Source organism: Phyllostomus discolor, chromosome X (genome assembly GCF_004126475.2).
Source record: "Phyllostomus discolor isolate MPI-MPIP mPhyDis1 chromosome X, mPhyDis1.pri.v3, whole genome shotgun sequence".
Classification (NCBI taxonomy): Eukaryota; Metazoa; Chordata; class Mammalia; order Chiroptera; family Phyllostomidae; genus Phyllostomus; species Phyllostomus discolor.
Window position 1 is genome coordinate 9584113 of NC_050198.1, and position 15747 is coordinate 9599859.

At 39.4% G+C, this 15747-nt stretch overlaps 1 protein-coding gene across 2 annotated transcripts in view; it reads left to right on the top strand.

The window, feature by feature from the left end:
* PHEX (phosphate regulating endopeptidase homolog X-linked) overlaps positions 1–15747 on the top strand; it is a 168325-nt gene that overhangs the window by 99261 nt on the left and 53317 nt on the right. For both annotated transcript variants that reach the window (XM_028522759.2, XM_036016337.1), the window contains 2 exons: positions 4492–4569; positions 11920–12023. In XM_028522759.2, the coding sequence (XP_028378560.1) occupies positions 4492–4569; positions 11920–12023 (182 nt within the window). The remainder of the gene's footprint in view (positions 1–4491; positions 4570–11919; positions 12024–15747) is intronic.

Genomic DNA, 15747 nt, shown 5'->3' on the forward strand with positions numbered 1-15747 from the left:
GTATACCTTGTGGAAAACTCTAGGAGGGAGGGGTGGCTTGAGAGTTTAAATCATGTTGCCTTTTAAATTTCCAATGTTCCTTATTCTTCTGAGTTCATTTGTGATATTTTCTCTCCCTCAAAGTAATAATCTCCATAAACTCTTTGTTGTCTCCACAGAAATTGTGATTTTCAAAGCTCTAGCCCTAAGATTTTAGGGCAAGAAATAAACTCCCAGGCAATTAAGATTTGTTGCATGTACATGTTAGTGATAGCAAAGAGCAAAATGAAAAAATTAAAAGTTGCTAAACCACACAGATACAAGCCCGTGGGCACATGCACTCACACACACACACACACACACGCACTTCATACTGTTCAGTTTGGCAAGCATTGTTGAGCACTTACTGTATACTAGGCCCTATGCTTCTACTTGAGGCAGCTCGCTGAACAGTCTGCCCTCACTGAATTATCTCTGTCAGCCCAGCAAACTATGGCTGTCAGGCCGTATTCGGCATGCTGCCTATTTTTGTATGGCCTAAAAGCTAAGAATGGATTTTACATTTTTAAATGGTTTAAAGACATCAAAAGAATATATCATAATACATAAAAGTATATGAGATTCATAATTTAGTGTCTAGTTTCTTCTTAATTAAAAAAAATTTATTCTTATATTTCCTTTTTTTTGAATTGGGGTGACATTGGTTAATGAGATTATATAGGTTTCAGAGGTACATTTCTATGATACCTCATCTGTATGTTGTATTGTGTGTTCATCACCCCAAATCAAGTCTCCTTCCATCACATTTATCCCCCCTTACCCTCTTCTGACTTTCCCCATCTCCTTTCTCTCTGGTAATCACCATCCTTTTGTCTGTGTCTATGAGGGTTTTTTATCTTTTTTTTCTTAAGTGGTGTATGTACACAATAAAATACTACTCAGCCACAAAAAAGAAAATCCTACCATTCGTGACAACATGGATGGACCTGCAGAGCATTTTGCTAAGTGAAATAAGCCAGTCTGAGACAAATCCCATATGATTTCATTCATATATGGAATCAAATGAACCAAATAAATGAACAAACAAAATAGAAACAGACTCATACATAGAGAACAGACTGACTGACAGCTGTCAGGGGCAGGGGGCGCTGTGGGGCTGGGTGAAAAATGGACAGTGCTCACACTATCTGGCCTGAAATGTCAATAGTTGTAAGACAGAGGAACTGGTCTAAAGGCAGAAAGCATATGCCAGCCAAGTCTGCTCTCTTTTAAAATGGATTCTTGGAAGAAACAAGGACTTTGTTATATGTCATTGGCCAGAATCTCATCCCAAAGTCAACTGTAGCTGCAAAGGAAGCTGGACAATGAAGCTATTTTTTGTTGGGCCCACTGTCACCTAGAGCAGAATTCGGGTCTGACAGTAAGGGAAGAAAGAGAGGATGGATATTGGGTGGACAATAGGCAGTTGTCATGGGCGGTTGTCCTGAGCAGCCTCTTCTCAGAGGTTTGTGTGAATAAGGATTGGAAGTGCATGCACTGGTTAAGGGAAAGTTGGGGGTTTTTGATTAACACAAGCAGCATAGGAAATAGTTTTTGCGGGATATAACATGCAGCCTGCTGTCTATTTATACCACTGTTCTCTCAGTATTTGCAATGGGACTTGCTTTTTCTTCTTCTCCATGTAGCCCATGAGATCATCGACTTCAGGTCTGCCTCACTAAGACTTTACCATTCACGAAACCATGTTGGTGCTTCATTTCTTTTATTCTGAAAAAAAAAATTAAAAATTTATGTGATCAGCCCTGTCCAAGTGGCTCAGTTGGTTGGAGCATTGTCCTGTACACAAAAAGGTTGCGATTTTGATTCCTGGTCAGGGCATATGCCTAGGTTGCAGGTTCGATAGCAGGTTGGGCATGTACAGGAGGCCAGTGGGTATTTGTCTGTCACACTGATGTTTCTGTCTTTTTCTCCCTCCCTCCCTGTTTCTTTTGCCCTCTCCTTTCTCTCTCTCTCTCTCTCTCTCTTGTTCTCTCTCATCAATAAACATATCCTTGGGTAAGAATTTTAAAAAAGTGATGTGATCAGTATTTGCCTTGAATGGTATATCCGTTAGAGTTTATTCAGGAGAAGGGATTCCCTTGTAAGTATATCAAGCAGGAATATATGTAATACGGGGCATCAGAGGCTTATGCAACCATTGGGAAGGCTGAGGAATGAAGGCAGAGTCTGCCAATGACCTCTGCTGCCCTCACACAGAGGGGCCTTCTCAGGAGAATGTCTGGAAGCTTCTGGCAAAGTTTTGTATCTGCTGTCTACAGATGCCCTTGTGCCTGTCCATGGCTACCAACAGCAAATGAATAAATGGCATCTCTTTCTCTTCTACCTTTTGAATCTCCTGCTAGTGCTTCTCATTGGCAGAGTCTAACCTGGAGCCATGCCCGTGACTTTTGAGAGATGCAGTTGTGAAGCTTTTCAGGGAAGAATGCAGAATGGGTGGAGTGGGATGGTGTGGAATTGACAACAGACTGTTAGGCAGAAGGAGCATTTGAATTTGAATAAAGGCATTTATTCAGCACATTTTGGGAAGAAGAGCACTCTATTCAGGTGTTGGCAATGTTGCTACTAGTATTATTACCTTATTCCATCTATGTGTTTTTGGGAGATGAATAAGGATTATTTGTATCTGTGTTCCGGCTCTCTTCAAGTCATACTGTTGCTAAATAAATAATAACAAAGGATTCAATGACCTGCATATCTAGTGCAGAAGATAATATATTCTGTGAAGCTCCATAATGCAGTGGGGGTCCCAGAGCGTGAGGTTTGTAAAACAATGCATAATTCACCAGCATGCTCTGGAGAGATCAGTGTTCAGAAAATAATTGCGGATGACTCAGCTTGTATATGTTTTTATTTTGGGGGAAACTGTCTGGAGCTCTTTATTTGCTGTATTTATGCCTGTGACTTGTGAAGAGCTGATAAAATACAGTGAGGTATTAAACACAGTGAGGATGATAATAAAAACAATTTGGAACAAGGTAAATCATAGACATGACGTATTGCTTGGTGTTGGGGGGAGAGTTGTAACCTCCAGTTATCTGGTACCCAAGTGACATCAGGCTTTCAGCATAACTCACGGGGTTTTGAAGGCACAATTTGATCTGTGCTATATTTCAGTCTCTGGAACAGCAAAACCATTATGACTGGGTCCTATGGCACTTGTAAAATCCTCTGAGCCTTGAGTTTCAGGTTTCTGCTGATATTTAATATTTAAATTATCTCAAAGGAGATAAGGACAACGTACTATATTATTCTGTTTATTTCTTGAGTGTGAAAAATTGAAAGCGAGTGAAGGAAAAAGCTCAATACCAAGAGCAGTGTGAGAAGGTCACTGGTTTTCTTTGCTGGAATAAAATCAGCGTGTTTAGGGTTGCTTGGGATCTTATGTTGGGTCTTCTGGAGACAGAGCTAGAGATGTGGATTCTTGTGCAAGTGATTTATGATTTATTCAGCAAGTGTTCCCAAGAGAAACCAGTAAAGGGACGGGGGAAGGCAGGCAGAGAAGGGTGAGAGACTGGTAAGGGTGAAATTTGAAGGGAAGTCTCAGGCACCCTGGTCCAGTGTGGAACTCTGGGAGCGCCAATTATACCTCACAGTTTGTCCTGAATTGTGGCAAAGGAGCTGCTGCGCTTTCATTCTCCTGCACAGTTAGTTATTGGCTAAGAGGGCTGCTGGTGTGGGGGTGGTTTTGGAGGCAGATAAACTCTCAGGGGCCTTCAAAGAGTCTCAGGTGCTGGTTATTAGAAAAGAAAAACAACATAGATGCTGGGGAGGGATGTACAGAAGTGATTAAAGGGATCCCAGGGGACCTGGGGAAAAGCCCCAACAATGAGAGAAAAAATTTCACTTGGAACTGCAAGGGTTGGAAAATCTTTTCTATAAAGGGCAGGCAGTAAATATTTGAGGTGTTGTGGGCCAGAGAGTTTCTGTGCTAACTAGTCAACAACGTCGTTGCAGTGCAGAAGCAGCCATAGATACATGCAAATGAGTGGGCATGGCAGTGTCACAATAAAACTTTATTTATAAAAACAGATATGGAGGGAGGACAAGATTTGGCCCAGGGGCCATAGTTTGCCAGTCCCTGCTGTAGAGGCTCCCTGTATGTACCTGAGATGATTTTTAAAATCCATTCTCTCTATGATGTACAACACAGGGAATAATTAGTATGGTTATCAAACATCCAGTCTTTCATCATTCACAATGTTGCATGGATAATCTTGCTGAAGGATGACTCCTCTCATGTTACTCCTACTAAGAATACTTAGTTCTCTGTTATCTATAAAATGAAATCTAGAGCAGTGACTAACTTAATTTGGTTGCCCTTTGCAGTGGGTTGCACATAGTAGATATTCAGTAAATGGAGTTTTCAGATGAAGATTGCATTCCTACATCCTGTGATTATTAATGATTTAAGTGCTGCAACTCTGACATCACTTTTCTTTTTCCTTTGTATAGGCAAGAGCTGTTTTGGCAAAAGTTGGCTATCCTGAGTTTATAATGAATGATACTCATGTTAATGAAGACCTCAAAGCAGTAAGTGCTAAATTTACTGTATTTTTTTTTTCTGGCAAGTTTTACTGGCCTCATGCCTTTCAACTAACCCAAGTCCAAGCAATTAAACCTGGTGGTGCCAGAAAGCACCAACTTTTGATTCATTCCTTGGCTAGATATGAGCCTCAATATGCCAGGCATATCACAAGATTTAGAGCAGATTCCAAATAAAGGAAGTGTCAGAAGGAATGTATAGCTAAGTGGGTACCGTAAAGCAAATGGACTTGGATTTGGCCTAATTTCATCGTAAAGGAAAGAATTAAGCAAATCGGGTATTTTACAATTAGTGGGCATGTTCTAATGGGGAATATATGGTGTTTGTTGTTAAACAATCTTTATATGCTTCATTCACATTAAATGACTTGTAATAAATCTGCTAGCTGGGAGTTGACTTCATTAAACTTTATGAGTGTTTTTGCAAATTAAGTGCATATACATATGACTATAATTTACTGTGATTTGGACTCCATATTTGCAGTAAGTTAGTGATGGAGGAATAGTAATGATTCTTTTTTATTCCAGTATTTTGGGACCTATATTTTCTAGTAGATATATTCATTACAGGCTTTTCTAATCACAACCACTGTTATTTCCTTTTCTATAAATAATTCTGATGCCCCGCAGATCCCGGTTTTTACCACTCACTGGATTTCCTTGAAAAAGTAGGGTTTGTTTTTGGTAGAATTCTTTTAATAGCAATGGTCCTGAGGTGTAGCTCTTTCCTGAAATTGAGGTTTGACAAGTTGCATATCTGAAAGCAATCCCAGCCTTGTAGATGAATATCAGAGTTTTGCAAAATTATTCAAAAGCGAGAGAAGGCTTTAATTAGGAAGTTTCTCCATTAGCCTCCAAGATATGGCCTTCTAAAGTATTGATCTGGTTGCTATGCAGAAAGATAATTATGCTTCACAGTATCCCAAAGCTCAGACAGCCCATCTTATTATACATTGTTTTGATAATGAAAAATCTCACTATCATTATGATAATTAAAGATACTGATGCATTTGACACATTCACACGTGTTATCTTTTAAGCCCCACAGTGATCCTCTGAAGTTAGATGGCCCTTAGCCCCATTTTGCAGAAAAGGAAGTAGATACTCAAAGAAGTAAAGCGGTTTCCTGAGCCCACAGAGTTGTCGGAGCCAGGACTAAAGTCAGGACCCAGGAAGCCCTGCCTGTAATCCGGGAAGGGGAGAAGAGGTGCAGCAGGGTCCTTGTCAGGCAGCCTGCTGCAGGGATGGGGGAGTGAGTGTGAAGAATTGGTGGGAACTGCTTGCCTAGATCTGGTTGGAAGGGAGAGGAGGGGCGAGGAGATCATATTGTCAAGTGGTTAAGAGTACAAGCTTTTTGCCTCTTCCACTTACTAATTGTTTGGTTTTGTGCAGGTTACATTACTTCATTAACTTCCCTTTGGTTATCTGGATACTGGAGATGATAATAACCAAGTCTTAGTGTTGTTGGGTTGATTAAGTGAGATTAGATAAATGTAAAAGCACCTAACATAATGTCTGGTGTATATGTAGGCTCCCTGTAAATGTGGGTCAGTATGAGAACTGTCGCTGCTAGGAAGACCATCACTAGGGCACAAAGTACCTTACTTAGCAAGAGAACCTGTACAGTTACATGTGATTGGCAAATATTCCAACTCAAGGGTACAGATAACAACATTTGATAGCCAGTTTGATGTAGCAGTCTACCACTTACTAGCTGTGTGACCTAGGATCTCTGTGCCTCAGTTTCCCCATATTAAAATGGAGATAATAATAATCCCTCCCTTATAAGGCTGCTGTGGGGATCAGATAAGTTAACATACATAAAATATTTAGAGCTGGTCCTCATCCACACCAAGCGCAATGTAAGAGTTGTGATATCTTCAGTTTGCATTTATGATAGTAAATTATTTTGGTTTGGAAAAATCATTATGAATTAACTCATCTGGTATCCAGGTGCCTCAAATTGATTTAAAAAGGCTGTACAAATGGAACAATCTCAAGCTGTAATCAAATAAGATAGCATTCAGAGCTCATTCACCACATTTAGTTCATCAGGCTTTGTTGGCAGTGTGCTACTGTTTAAAGTCAGTGTCCCAAATTGAAAGACTCACTGAATGCAGTACCTTTTGTGAAAAGAAACCAGATGCCAAACAGGATGCAGCGTTGGGTCTGTTCCCCTCATTTCTCTAGTGCCTGAACAGAACCCATTAGACACTAAGATTTTTAAGCACACTTGTGAAGAAATGGCTTTCATGTGACTCATTGCCAAAGCAGGAACAATTATGCCCAAGAGTTTCTAATGCTGTAAAAAATAGATGGTGAAAAAAAAAGTCAAATACAGGAAATAAACATACAGTTGTGTTTGGAAACCAATAGGGACAATGAATAAAATCCAACCTGGGAATAGGTAAAGGATACTTGATGTGATAGTAACAGTGTCACTGAGGTTAATAGCAAAAGGACTCAAGTATTGTGGGTACACAATGGGGCTGTATTTCCAGTTCTGAGAAACGTGTAGATAAGGACTACTGTCGGACCTACAAGATGTGTCTGGTTGTACACGCTCTGAGCATGAGAGGCTTTTAGAAGTGAAAAACAGCTTAGTTTATTTGACACAGTAAAGATATGATTTAGCAGGTATGAATGCAAAAGGAAAGAGGTAGAGATCAGGTAATGGATCATATGAAGGTCAAGGAGAAAGGTTGAAAATGTAAGTTGGGACTATGTGCGGATAAGAGCAAATGGAAAAGAACTTAGAGGCAAATGCAAAGAATTAGAGAGCATTTGTTTTTTGCCCTCTTTGAGGAAGACCAGGTAAATTGAGATACCCCAAGAAGTGTTTCTGAATAATAATCTTTCTGTAGTCTTTGACAAGAGCAATAAAGGAAATGCAGGAAAGCCTACTAATTAGCCTTAAAAAGTAGGGGTCAGTCCACTTTCAAATTAGCCTTATTAAGTGTTCTTCCATTGATCCTTGGTAGGAACAGACTTTAAGAGCGGTGTGATACCAACTTGGAAAGGTTGCTGTGTCAGCAAGGAGTCCAGAAGCACACTAGGTATTTCAAAGAGAGGTAATTTAATACAGGAAATAGGTTGGAAGGCAAAGATTGGGAAGGCAAGGTAAACCAGACGTTAATAACTTCAGGAAGCTACCATCACCCCTGCGTCTAGGGGCACAAAAGGGAGGAAGTGATGGTACCATCATTTAGGAGAACAGAGAGGGAGCTGCCACTCCAACTGTGGCTGCGGAGGAGGGGATGAAGATCCTTTGCAAGTCATTGTCAGAAGAAGAAAGAGGAAAGAGAGCAAGAATGAAAGAGGCCAAACACAGCATTCTTTCCCCTCCTGCCACCTGCTGATTTGCCCCAGTCCCTCCTGCTGGCAGGGAGCCAAATGGCAATGGAGCCCGAGAAACAGAGTTTCACATGCCCAGCCCCAGCATTATAGGACAGAGTGAAAGGCTGGGCATGCCTCTGAGAGACAATAGGTAAATACACGGCACCATTAGGCACCTCCACTCATTCTTGTGAAAGCCAGGGGATAATTGGAGTAGGGACTAAAGTCAGAAACACAGCTGACCTCCATCTACTTAGGAGAATTGGATATGGGTAATTTTTCAGAAAAAAAATCAATGCTTCTAGTGAATGATACAAATATACATACATATAAGAGTGCATATGCAGATATATAGATATTATGTGAATCAATGTAATAGTCTGCAGTATCGGTCTTGGTCTGCTCTGGCCAGTGGAGCACTCGTGTGTGTGTGTGTGTGTGTGTGTGTGTGTGAGAGAGAGAGAGAGAGAGAGAATATAAATATATCAATATTTATATGCATTGTGTGTTTTATGTGTATATGAAAGTGGTAATGAGGTCATGTTATGTGGAATGCTCTGCAAAGACAGGTTGTTAAAACACAGAAGTCCTTCTGTGCTATTAAGTCAAAACAAAACAACATTGCCCTCGGCTCTGCCAAAGATCCCTGGCCACCGTGGCCCTGGAGAGTCAAGAGTAGGCACTGGAGGGCGGTGTCTGCCAACCTTACAGCCAGCCCTCCGGAACTCCCCCACACTGGCCTTCCTCTAGAGTGTTCCACTGGCCAGAGCAAACCAAGACCTCCCTCTACCCCTGGAGGTGGCAGCAGGGCATCTGGTTCCGTCTAGTTCTGGCTGACGTGCTGACTACCGCTACCTCGGCCTTGTGTGGCTGCTGTGGGACCTGCATCTTCCACAGTGTACCATGCATGTAGGTTGCTAAACAGTTTGAATGTAGGTGTGATGTGCACACACACTACTTATGGGCAAAGCCATCTAAACAAAACAGTCTTGCATATTACTTTACTATTTGCATAAGGGAAAATGTAAATACAAAATCTGGATCCCTTCTGTATTCAGAAAGTTTTTTGTGTGCCTAATGTAAAATCTTTCTTACACATACTGGATATACTCTATATGGATTTAACATGACATGTACATATTTGGACATATTTTAAAATGGATTTAACATAAACAAAAAGTGTTCTAGAATCTGTACTTCCTATTGGCTTATATAGTTATTAATGAACACATACTTAGTGATTCTACAGGAAAGCTGAGCACGCTTCCATGTTCTGTCCTTATTATGTGTTCTTCACCTTTGGTGGGGCGATAGCTTTATTCTTCTATTTAGTCTGTGGTATTTGGTGAGAAATTCAGATTCCCCTAAATTTTATGATTTGGACACCTATTCCTAGGAAATGAGAAAAGAGCCCCAATTAATTTTCCAAAGGTCACTCAATTGAAAAGTCAGGAGATGGAACTGATTACAAGTCATTACCAAGGTGACCTCGATTTTCACCAGTAACGGAAAGGACAAGAGGCTTTTGAGCCACCTATTGTCCCTTGCAGAGTTTAAACATATTTTGATGATTACAAGCGGTTTTAAAATATGCATGTTCATTCCTTCTTGTTGCCATCTCTACAAGTGGAACTTTCCCGGTGGTTGCTGACTTTCATAGTTTTTTCTCACTCAAGGGCCTGTTCAGTATTTGGAATTATCAAACTATTATCCCATAGTGGAAATTTGAGATATAGAGAAAAGGAATGAGACAACACTCATAATATTGGTACTAAAACATAAAAATACATCTGTTTTAGTGTATTTTTAAAAATTTTTATAGCTGTAATTGATGTTTATATATAATTTTGTGTACCGATCTTTATAGTTAACATATTATTTTGTCCTTGCCTTCTGCAGCCTTCATTACCATTATGTTAACTACTGTATGTGTTCAATAAATTGCGCCATGATTTATTTAGTTACTGCCTCTCCTCTCACTGTAATTCTTACCTTCTCCTCCTCTTTCCCTGTACTCTTTCTGTTAAATCACTGGTTTACTTATTAGGACCAATGAAAATAACATTGAATAGGAACCTAATGGCTTGGACTATATTGCTTTGCCAAGTTGCATAATTACTGTAACACTGTGTCCCATCTATCACAGGGTAATAACTATGGCTGGCCCTTTCAGCCCCCACACTTAACCTGTCTCACAGGAAAGATGTGTCTCCTATCAGCTGTGACTTACATTAAATAAATGGAATACATCAACCAAACCAAGCTAGGAAAATGCAAATATTCTCAGTTTACTAAAATAGTTTTTAAATAATTCTTCTAAACATAGATGATAAGCTGTTTGCAAATTTGTTTGCAATTACTTACCTCTGAGTTTTGCCTCTCGTGGTTATTATGGCTGTGGTAGGACCGTATACTCAAAGAATTTTTAGACACGGGACTCTTCTTTAGGAAATTTGTGGATGGTTTTTCATTTGATATCTCTATAGAACAACCTGAATAACAAGTTTTTTCTTCTCAGATGAACAGGATAATTTAACGAATAGCAGACTTCTAAAAGTAACAACTAACCCTACTGATAATACAGAAAATTAATATTTTTGAAGGAAATTCCTTTGGGAGAACTTCATGGAAAGTGTTCTGAACCCAAGAACATATCTGAATTTTCTATCAGTCACAATCATATTCTGAGAGTTATGGCAGAGCTATCTTGGGAACCAAACTGAGAAAGCTAAGGGTTGAACAGTGGACACATTTTTTAAACTATACGATCCAGGAATGCATTGGGATTGCTAGATGAGATTGCTCCCCAAAACAAGGAGCTTACTCTGTTTCTTCTGAGCCCGAGTATAGACATCTTAAGATACAGTCGATGGTAAGATTTCTTTTTATTATAAAGAATCTCAAACATTGTGAAAGTATGTAAAATCATATTTTGAACAAAGAGCTTTAACAAATATTAAACATATTGCTGTATTAGCTTTATGCATGCACACACATGTTTTAAAGTGATGAAACAAATACATTGGAAATTCTTTGTGTAATTGTCATTTATCTAATGTTCTTCCTTGCTGCCTACCTCCTTCCCTAGGTATAAACACTATTTTGAATTCAGTGTTTATTATTCCTATGCATTTCTCTATGCTTTTGCTACATGGGTACTTCTCTATAAACAACATGTGATGTTGTTTTACATGTTATAAAACTTTAAATTCTCTCATACATACACTTGTCTCACTCAGCATTGATTTTGAGATTATTTTACATTCATGCATACAGAACATTTGTCTAAACTGGTTTCCATTATGTGATTATACCACAATTTATCCATCAGCTACCCCCATAAGAGGATTGAGGGAAGGGCAGTTTAATGTCTTATCTTTATAATGTGTTGGCCAAGTGGAATGCCAAGGATGCCAGGAATTGATACTTTCATTCCTACCTTTCTCCCTGTGCTTTTAGTTACATAACTCCTTTCTTTGTATTTTGGCCTGGCCCCCTGGAAAGACTGTTAAGATGAATCACTAACAAAAGTTACTGTACAGACATAATAAGTACCCACCATATGTTAGGGAACAGATAAACCCAAGGCAGACATTGGCTAACAAATAGGCTGCTGTCAAGTCTATAATGGTCAAGTTGTATAATACACATTCATATCTGTGCTGTGATCCTTTGGGTTTCCTACGTATTCACTTGCTGTATCTTAATTTTTACTTCTAAAAGATCTCATGGTTTAAATTTACAAAATATTACAACTAATAAGAATTTGATTACTCTTTTTTATTGCTGTTCAAGTACAGTTGTCTCCATTTTCCTTTAAAAGAAAATCACTGAGATTAAATTTCATGGCTGTGTGAATACTGGGTTGACCGATGAGGGCTGAGCGATGCTGTGAGGACTGTAGCTTCTCCGTTGATTGCTCATTTGTGCGCTGAAGTCTTTTTTCAGAGCTGGCTCTTATCTGCGCTTAGGACAATGATCATTGTGGTTTGTTTTATTCAGATCAAGTTTTCAGAATCGGACTACTTTGGCAACGTCCTGCAGACCCGCAAGTATTTAGCACAGTCTGATTTCTTCTGGCTGAGAAAAGCTGTCCCAAAAACAGAGTGAGTAAAAAAAAAAAAAAAAAGTGAAAGAGATCAATACATTGGTGGGAAGTGGATTCTCTTTAGATCAAACTTTGTAATTCCCCTCAAGTCAGAGTAGCTGGCTTGCCAGTTATCTTGTCTGGCAAAATCTGTGTTACGTTTTGGCAACTCTCATTTCTGATATTATACGAGTCAGCCGTTCAATTTAATTATGTTGCCCTCACTCCTAGCATCAACACTTATGAAAAGAAAAGAAGGCTTATTTGGATGCCAGTGTTCAAATCATTTCTAGATCTTGATGTGTGTGTGTGTGTGTGTGTGTGTGTATATTTTCTCTAGAACATCACACTCAGGTAGAGACTTTTGAAGACCTTTAAAAGGAACAAATATTTTTTAAAAAGTATGATTACGGGCTGGGAACCAAAGTGTCCCAGGTTCGATTCCCAGCCAGGGTACATTCCTGGGTTGCAGGCCCTAACCCCCAGCAACCGCACATTGATGTTTCGCTCTCTCTCTCTCTCTCTCTCTCTATCTCTATCTCTATCTCCCTCCCTTCCCTCCCTAAAAATAAATAAATAAAATCTAAAAAAAAAGAAAGAAAAAGTACATTTGTTTAAAAAAAAAGTATGATTACAAATGTAGAAGTGATTGTATAATTTTAAGTAACTAGATGATATTTATTAAGGTAATGAATGTTAAAGAAATGTTAGCACTATTGTTTACCTCCAGTAGTAGTTGTGATTTATTTGCCTGTAGGAACTTTCCCTACAGATAAGAAAGTTTTCTCAGGCACTTTTGGGGCCAGGCCAGCCATGATTTTCCCGCAGCAAGATGTGTGCGATGGTGGTGATGACAGCCGCTAACAGTTACTGTGTCTGTATAGTGTTCCTGGGAGTGCTCTATATGTTTTAATTCATTTTATCCTCTTGTCAATGCTGTGAGGCCTGGGTAGTATTTATTGTTCCCATTTCACAAATGAATAAGAGGCTTACAGTTGAGAAATTCTTCAGTTTTGGTTTACATTACTTTTTGTTCTTGCTGGCTGGTACTTTTGACTCTGTTCTGCTGTAGCCCACTTCCCCAGTGTTTTTGTCTTTCTCTTCTCCAGGCTGGATGATTTCTGTTGCTCCGTCTTCACATTCATGGATTCTTTCTTGTGTATTCTCAAATTTGCTGTTGACCCATCTAATAAATTTTTCCCTTTGATTGTTGGAGTTTTCAACTATAGAATTTGCACTTGGATGTTTTTTATAGTCTTTTTTCTTTGGTCTCTGTTGTGATTCTTTATTTGTTGAATCATTGTCATCGTATTTCCCATTAATTCTTTTAATATAGTTTATTTTAATTCTTGGAGCTGATTTATAAGGACTGCTTTCAAGTTTTTGTCTGCTAAAGCCAACGTGGGGGCTCATTCAGAGTCAGTTTTTATTGCTTGCTTTTTTTGTTTTATACGTTGTTTTTCTGTGCATAGCTTCATTTTTCTTCTGGTGAAAATGATATTTTAGGTAAAGTATTATAGAAGCTGTGGATTCTGATTTATTTTTCTGAGGCTTTTAAAAAAGTATCATTCCTGGACTTACACTGCAGAATCCGTCTTCCTTACAGTGTGCAGCCATGAATGTCTCTGCTCATTTTTAAAATTCTTATTTTTAGTTTTTAGCCTCACCTCTTAGACTTTGTCCCTGTATCTGCATAGTTTAGTGCTCAGGAAATCAGGACAGCGCTTGTGCTCAAACGCTTCTTGCCTGTAGGGCTTTTACCCTCTGCCAGTTGCTCTGGGAGGGGGTTGGGAGGGCATTCAAAGTCACAACCAGTTCTCAGCCAGCCTTGGATTTTGCTTCTCAGTCTGCTCTCTCTGGTGTCCCCCGTACGTGTACCCAGTTTTGTAGCCAGCCGGGGATGTGTGGTGAGCTTATCTCACTCTTCTATGACTCTTCTTGTTCCAGGATCTCCCTTTTAAATTTCCTGGCTGGTCCTTTGCTCTCCCCAATGGGAACTATAATTTCAGGCTAGCAGAGCTGTGGGTTTTCCTCATTTTTTTTTTATAACAAGTTCTCTACTTTTAGCTGACAAAGCTGCAGGTGTTCACTTTTACTCCCAATTGAGCCCAGTCCCTGTGACATCAAAAGCTGCTGATTTTCCAGGCAGCTCTGCATTAATAAAACTAAGTTCTCACTGACTGACCTGGGAGGGATGGGAGCAGTCTGGGCTAAAAGGCTATAGACTCCTATTCTGCTTTCTTCTAGCTCTAGCAGTTTTTCAGAATTAAACCTTTTTGTGTTTATTTGTTGTTTGCCTTAGATTGATTCCCAGAACCCTAAAATTGTTGTTTGTTAATAACTTTGTCGAGTTTTATACTTGATTTTTGTGGAAAGGATTTATTGACCTTTTCATCCCATCATAGCTGGAAGCCTGGTTTCCATGCCCACATTTTTTTTTCATGGCCCATTTTTACTAAACTTGGCTGATATTCTGGCCTCTATATCTTTGGCTGGCTCTTTTTATGCTCTCTGGGTCTCTTGTTACTCTTCTTTCCAACTCCCTGCTCTATCCTGGCCTCTGGACACTCTAGCCCCCACACTCTCCCTTGGCTTAAACTGTGATTACCACCTCTCTCTCTTAGGCACGATTCCCATGTAGCCCTTCCTGCCTTCTGCCCTTCAAACCTTTCCACAACACACATCCACACAGTTAGTTAAAAGTGTTTGACTTAGGGAGGAGGCCTAAGCTGAATCCCTCCGTTACCCATCCCTGACTCCAATCAAAAGCACAAAGGGAGAAAGCAGAAGGCTTTAGAGCTTCTTTGGAAAAGACAGATAACTAGTTTAAAGCCATCTACTCCACTGTCCTTGGTTCCGTCTTTTCATCACAGTATTTCTTAGTCCATCTCTCCTGCTTCATCCCCAACCTAAATTATTCAATAGCAGTTTTACATTCAGGGTTCTAAACCTAGCTTCTCACATCCAATCACTTCAGCAAATGCTTTCTAATATCCCAGTGAGCATCTACGTGTAGTATGATAGTCACAGATCTATGGACATCATCCTGCCCTTTCACATCTACGATACTTCAGTTGAGATTCTTTTCTTTTTTCTTTTTTGCAACTTATGGAAAATTCAGAGCTCTTACCAGTATTTCTGTGAATTTTTCTCAGGGATTCCTCCATATTGGAGATGCTGCCAAGTTAATTCTTCAGTTTCAAAATGACATTATTTATTTGGGTGTGTTGCAAAGCCACGGTTGCTAATTGAAAAACTCCTAAATGTGTCATCTTTAACATCATCCTAAAATATGGATGGGCTGTTAGATGCTAACAGCCTTGGCTAGTTCTAATTTTTTTTTTATTCTTCCCTTGGAAAAATGCTGGCTGACTTTGTGGGCTTAGGAAAACTGATTTGCATAGTTTTATTCTCTGTCATTGAAAACAAATACCTCTTTCAGAAGGACATTAAATTGGTTAATGTTTCTGGGAATTTCCAGGAATGAAAACAATGCTAGTAATTCTTGTTTTTTTTTTCTGACTATATATCTATTTCAGGGAAAGCAACATTAAGAAAGTTAAGGTCCTTTTTACATGGTAAAGTGGTATGACAGCTAATTTTCTTTTTTTTTTAAGATTTTATTTATTTTTAGAGGGGGAAGGGATGGAGACAGAGAGAGAGAGAGAGAGAGAGAGAGAGAGGGAGAGAGAGAGAGAGAGAGAGAGGGAGAGACATCAGTGTGTGGTTGCTGGGGGTCATGG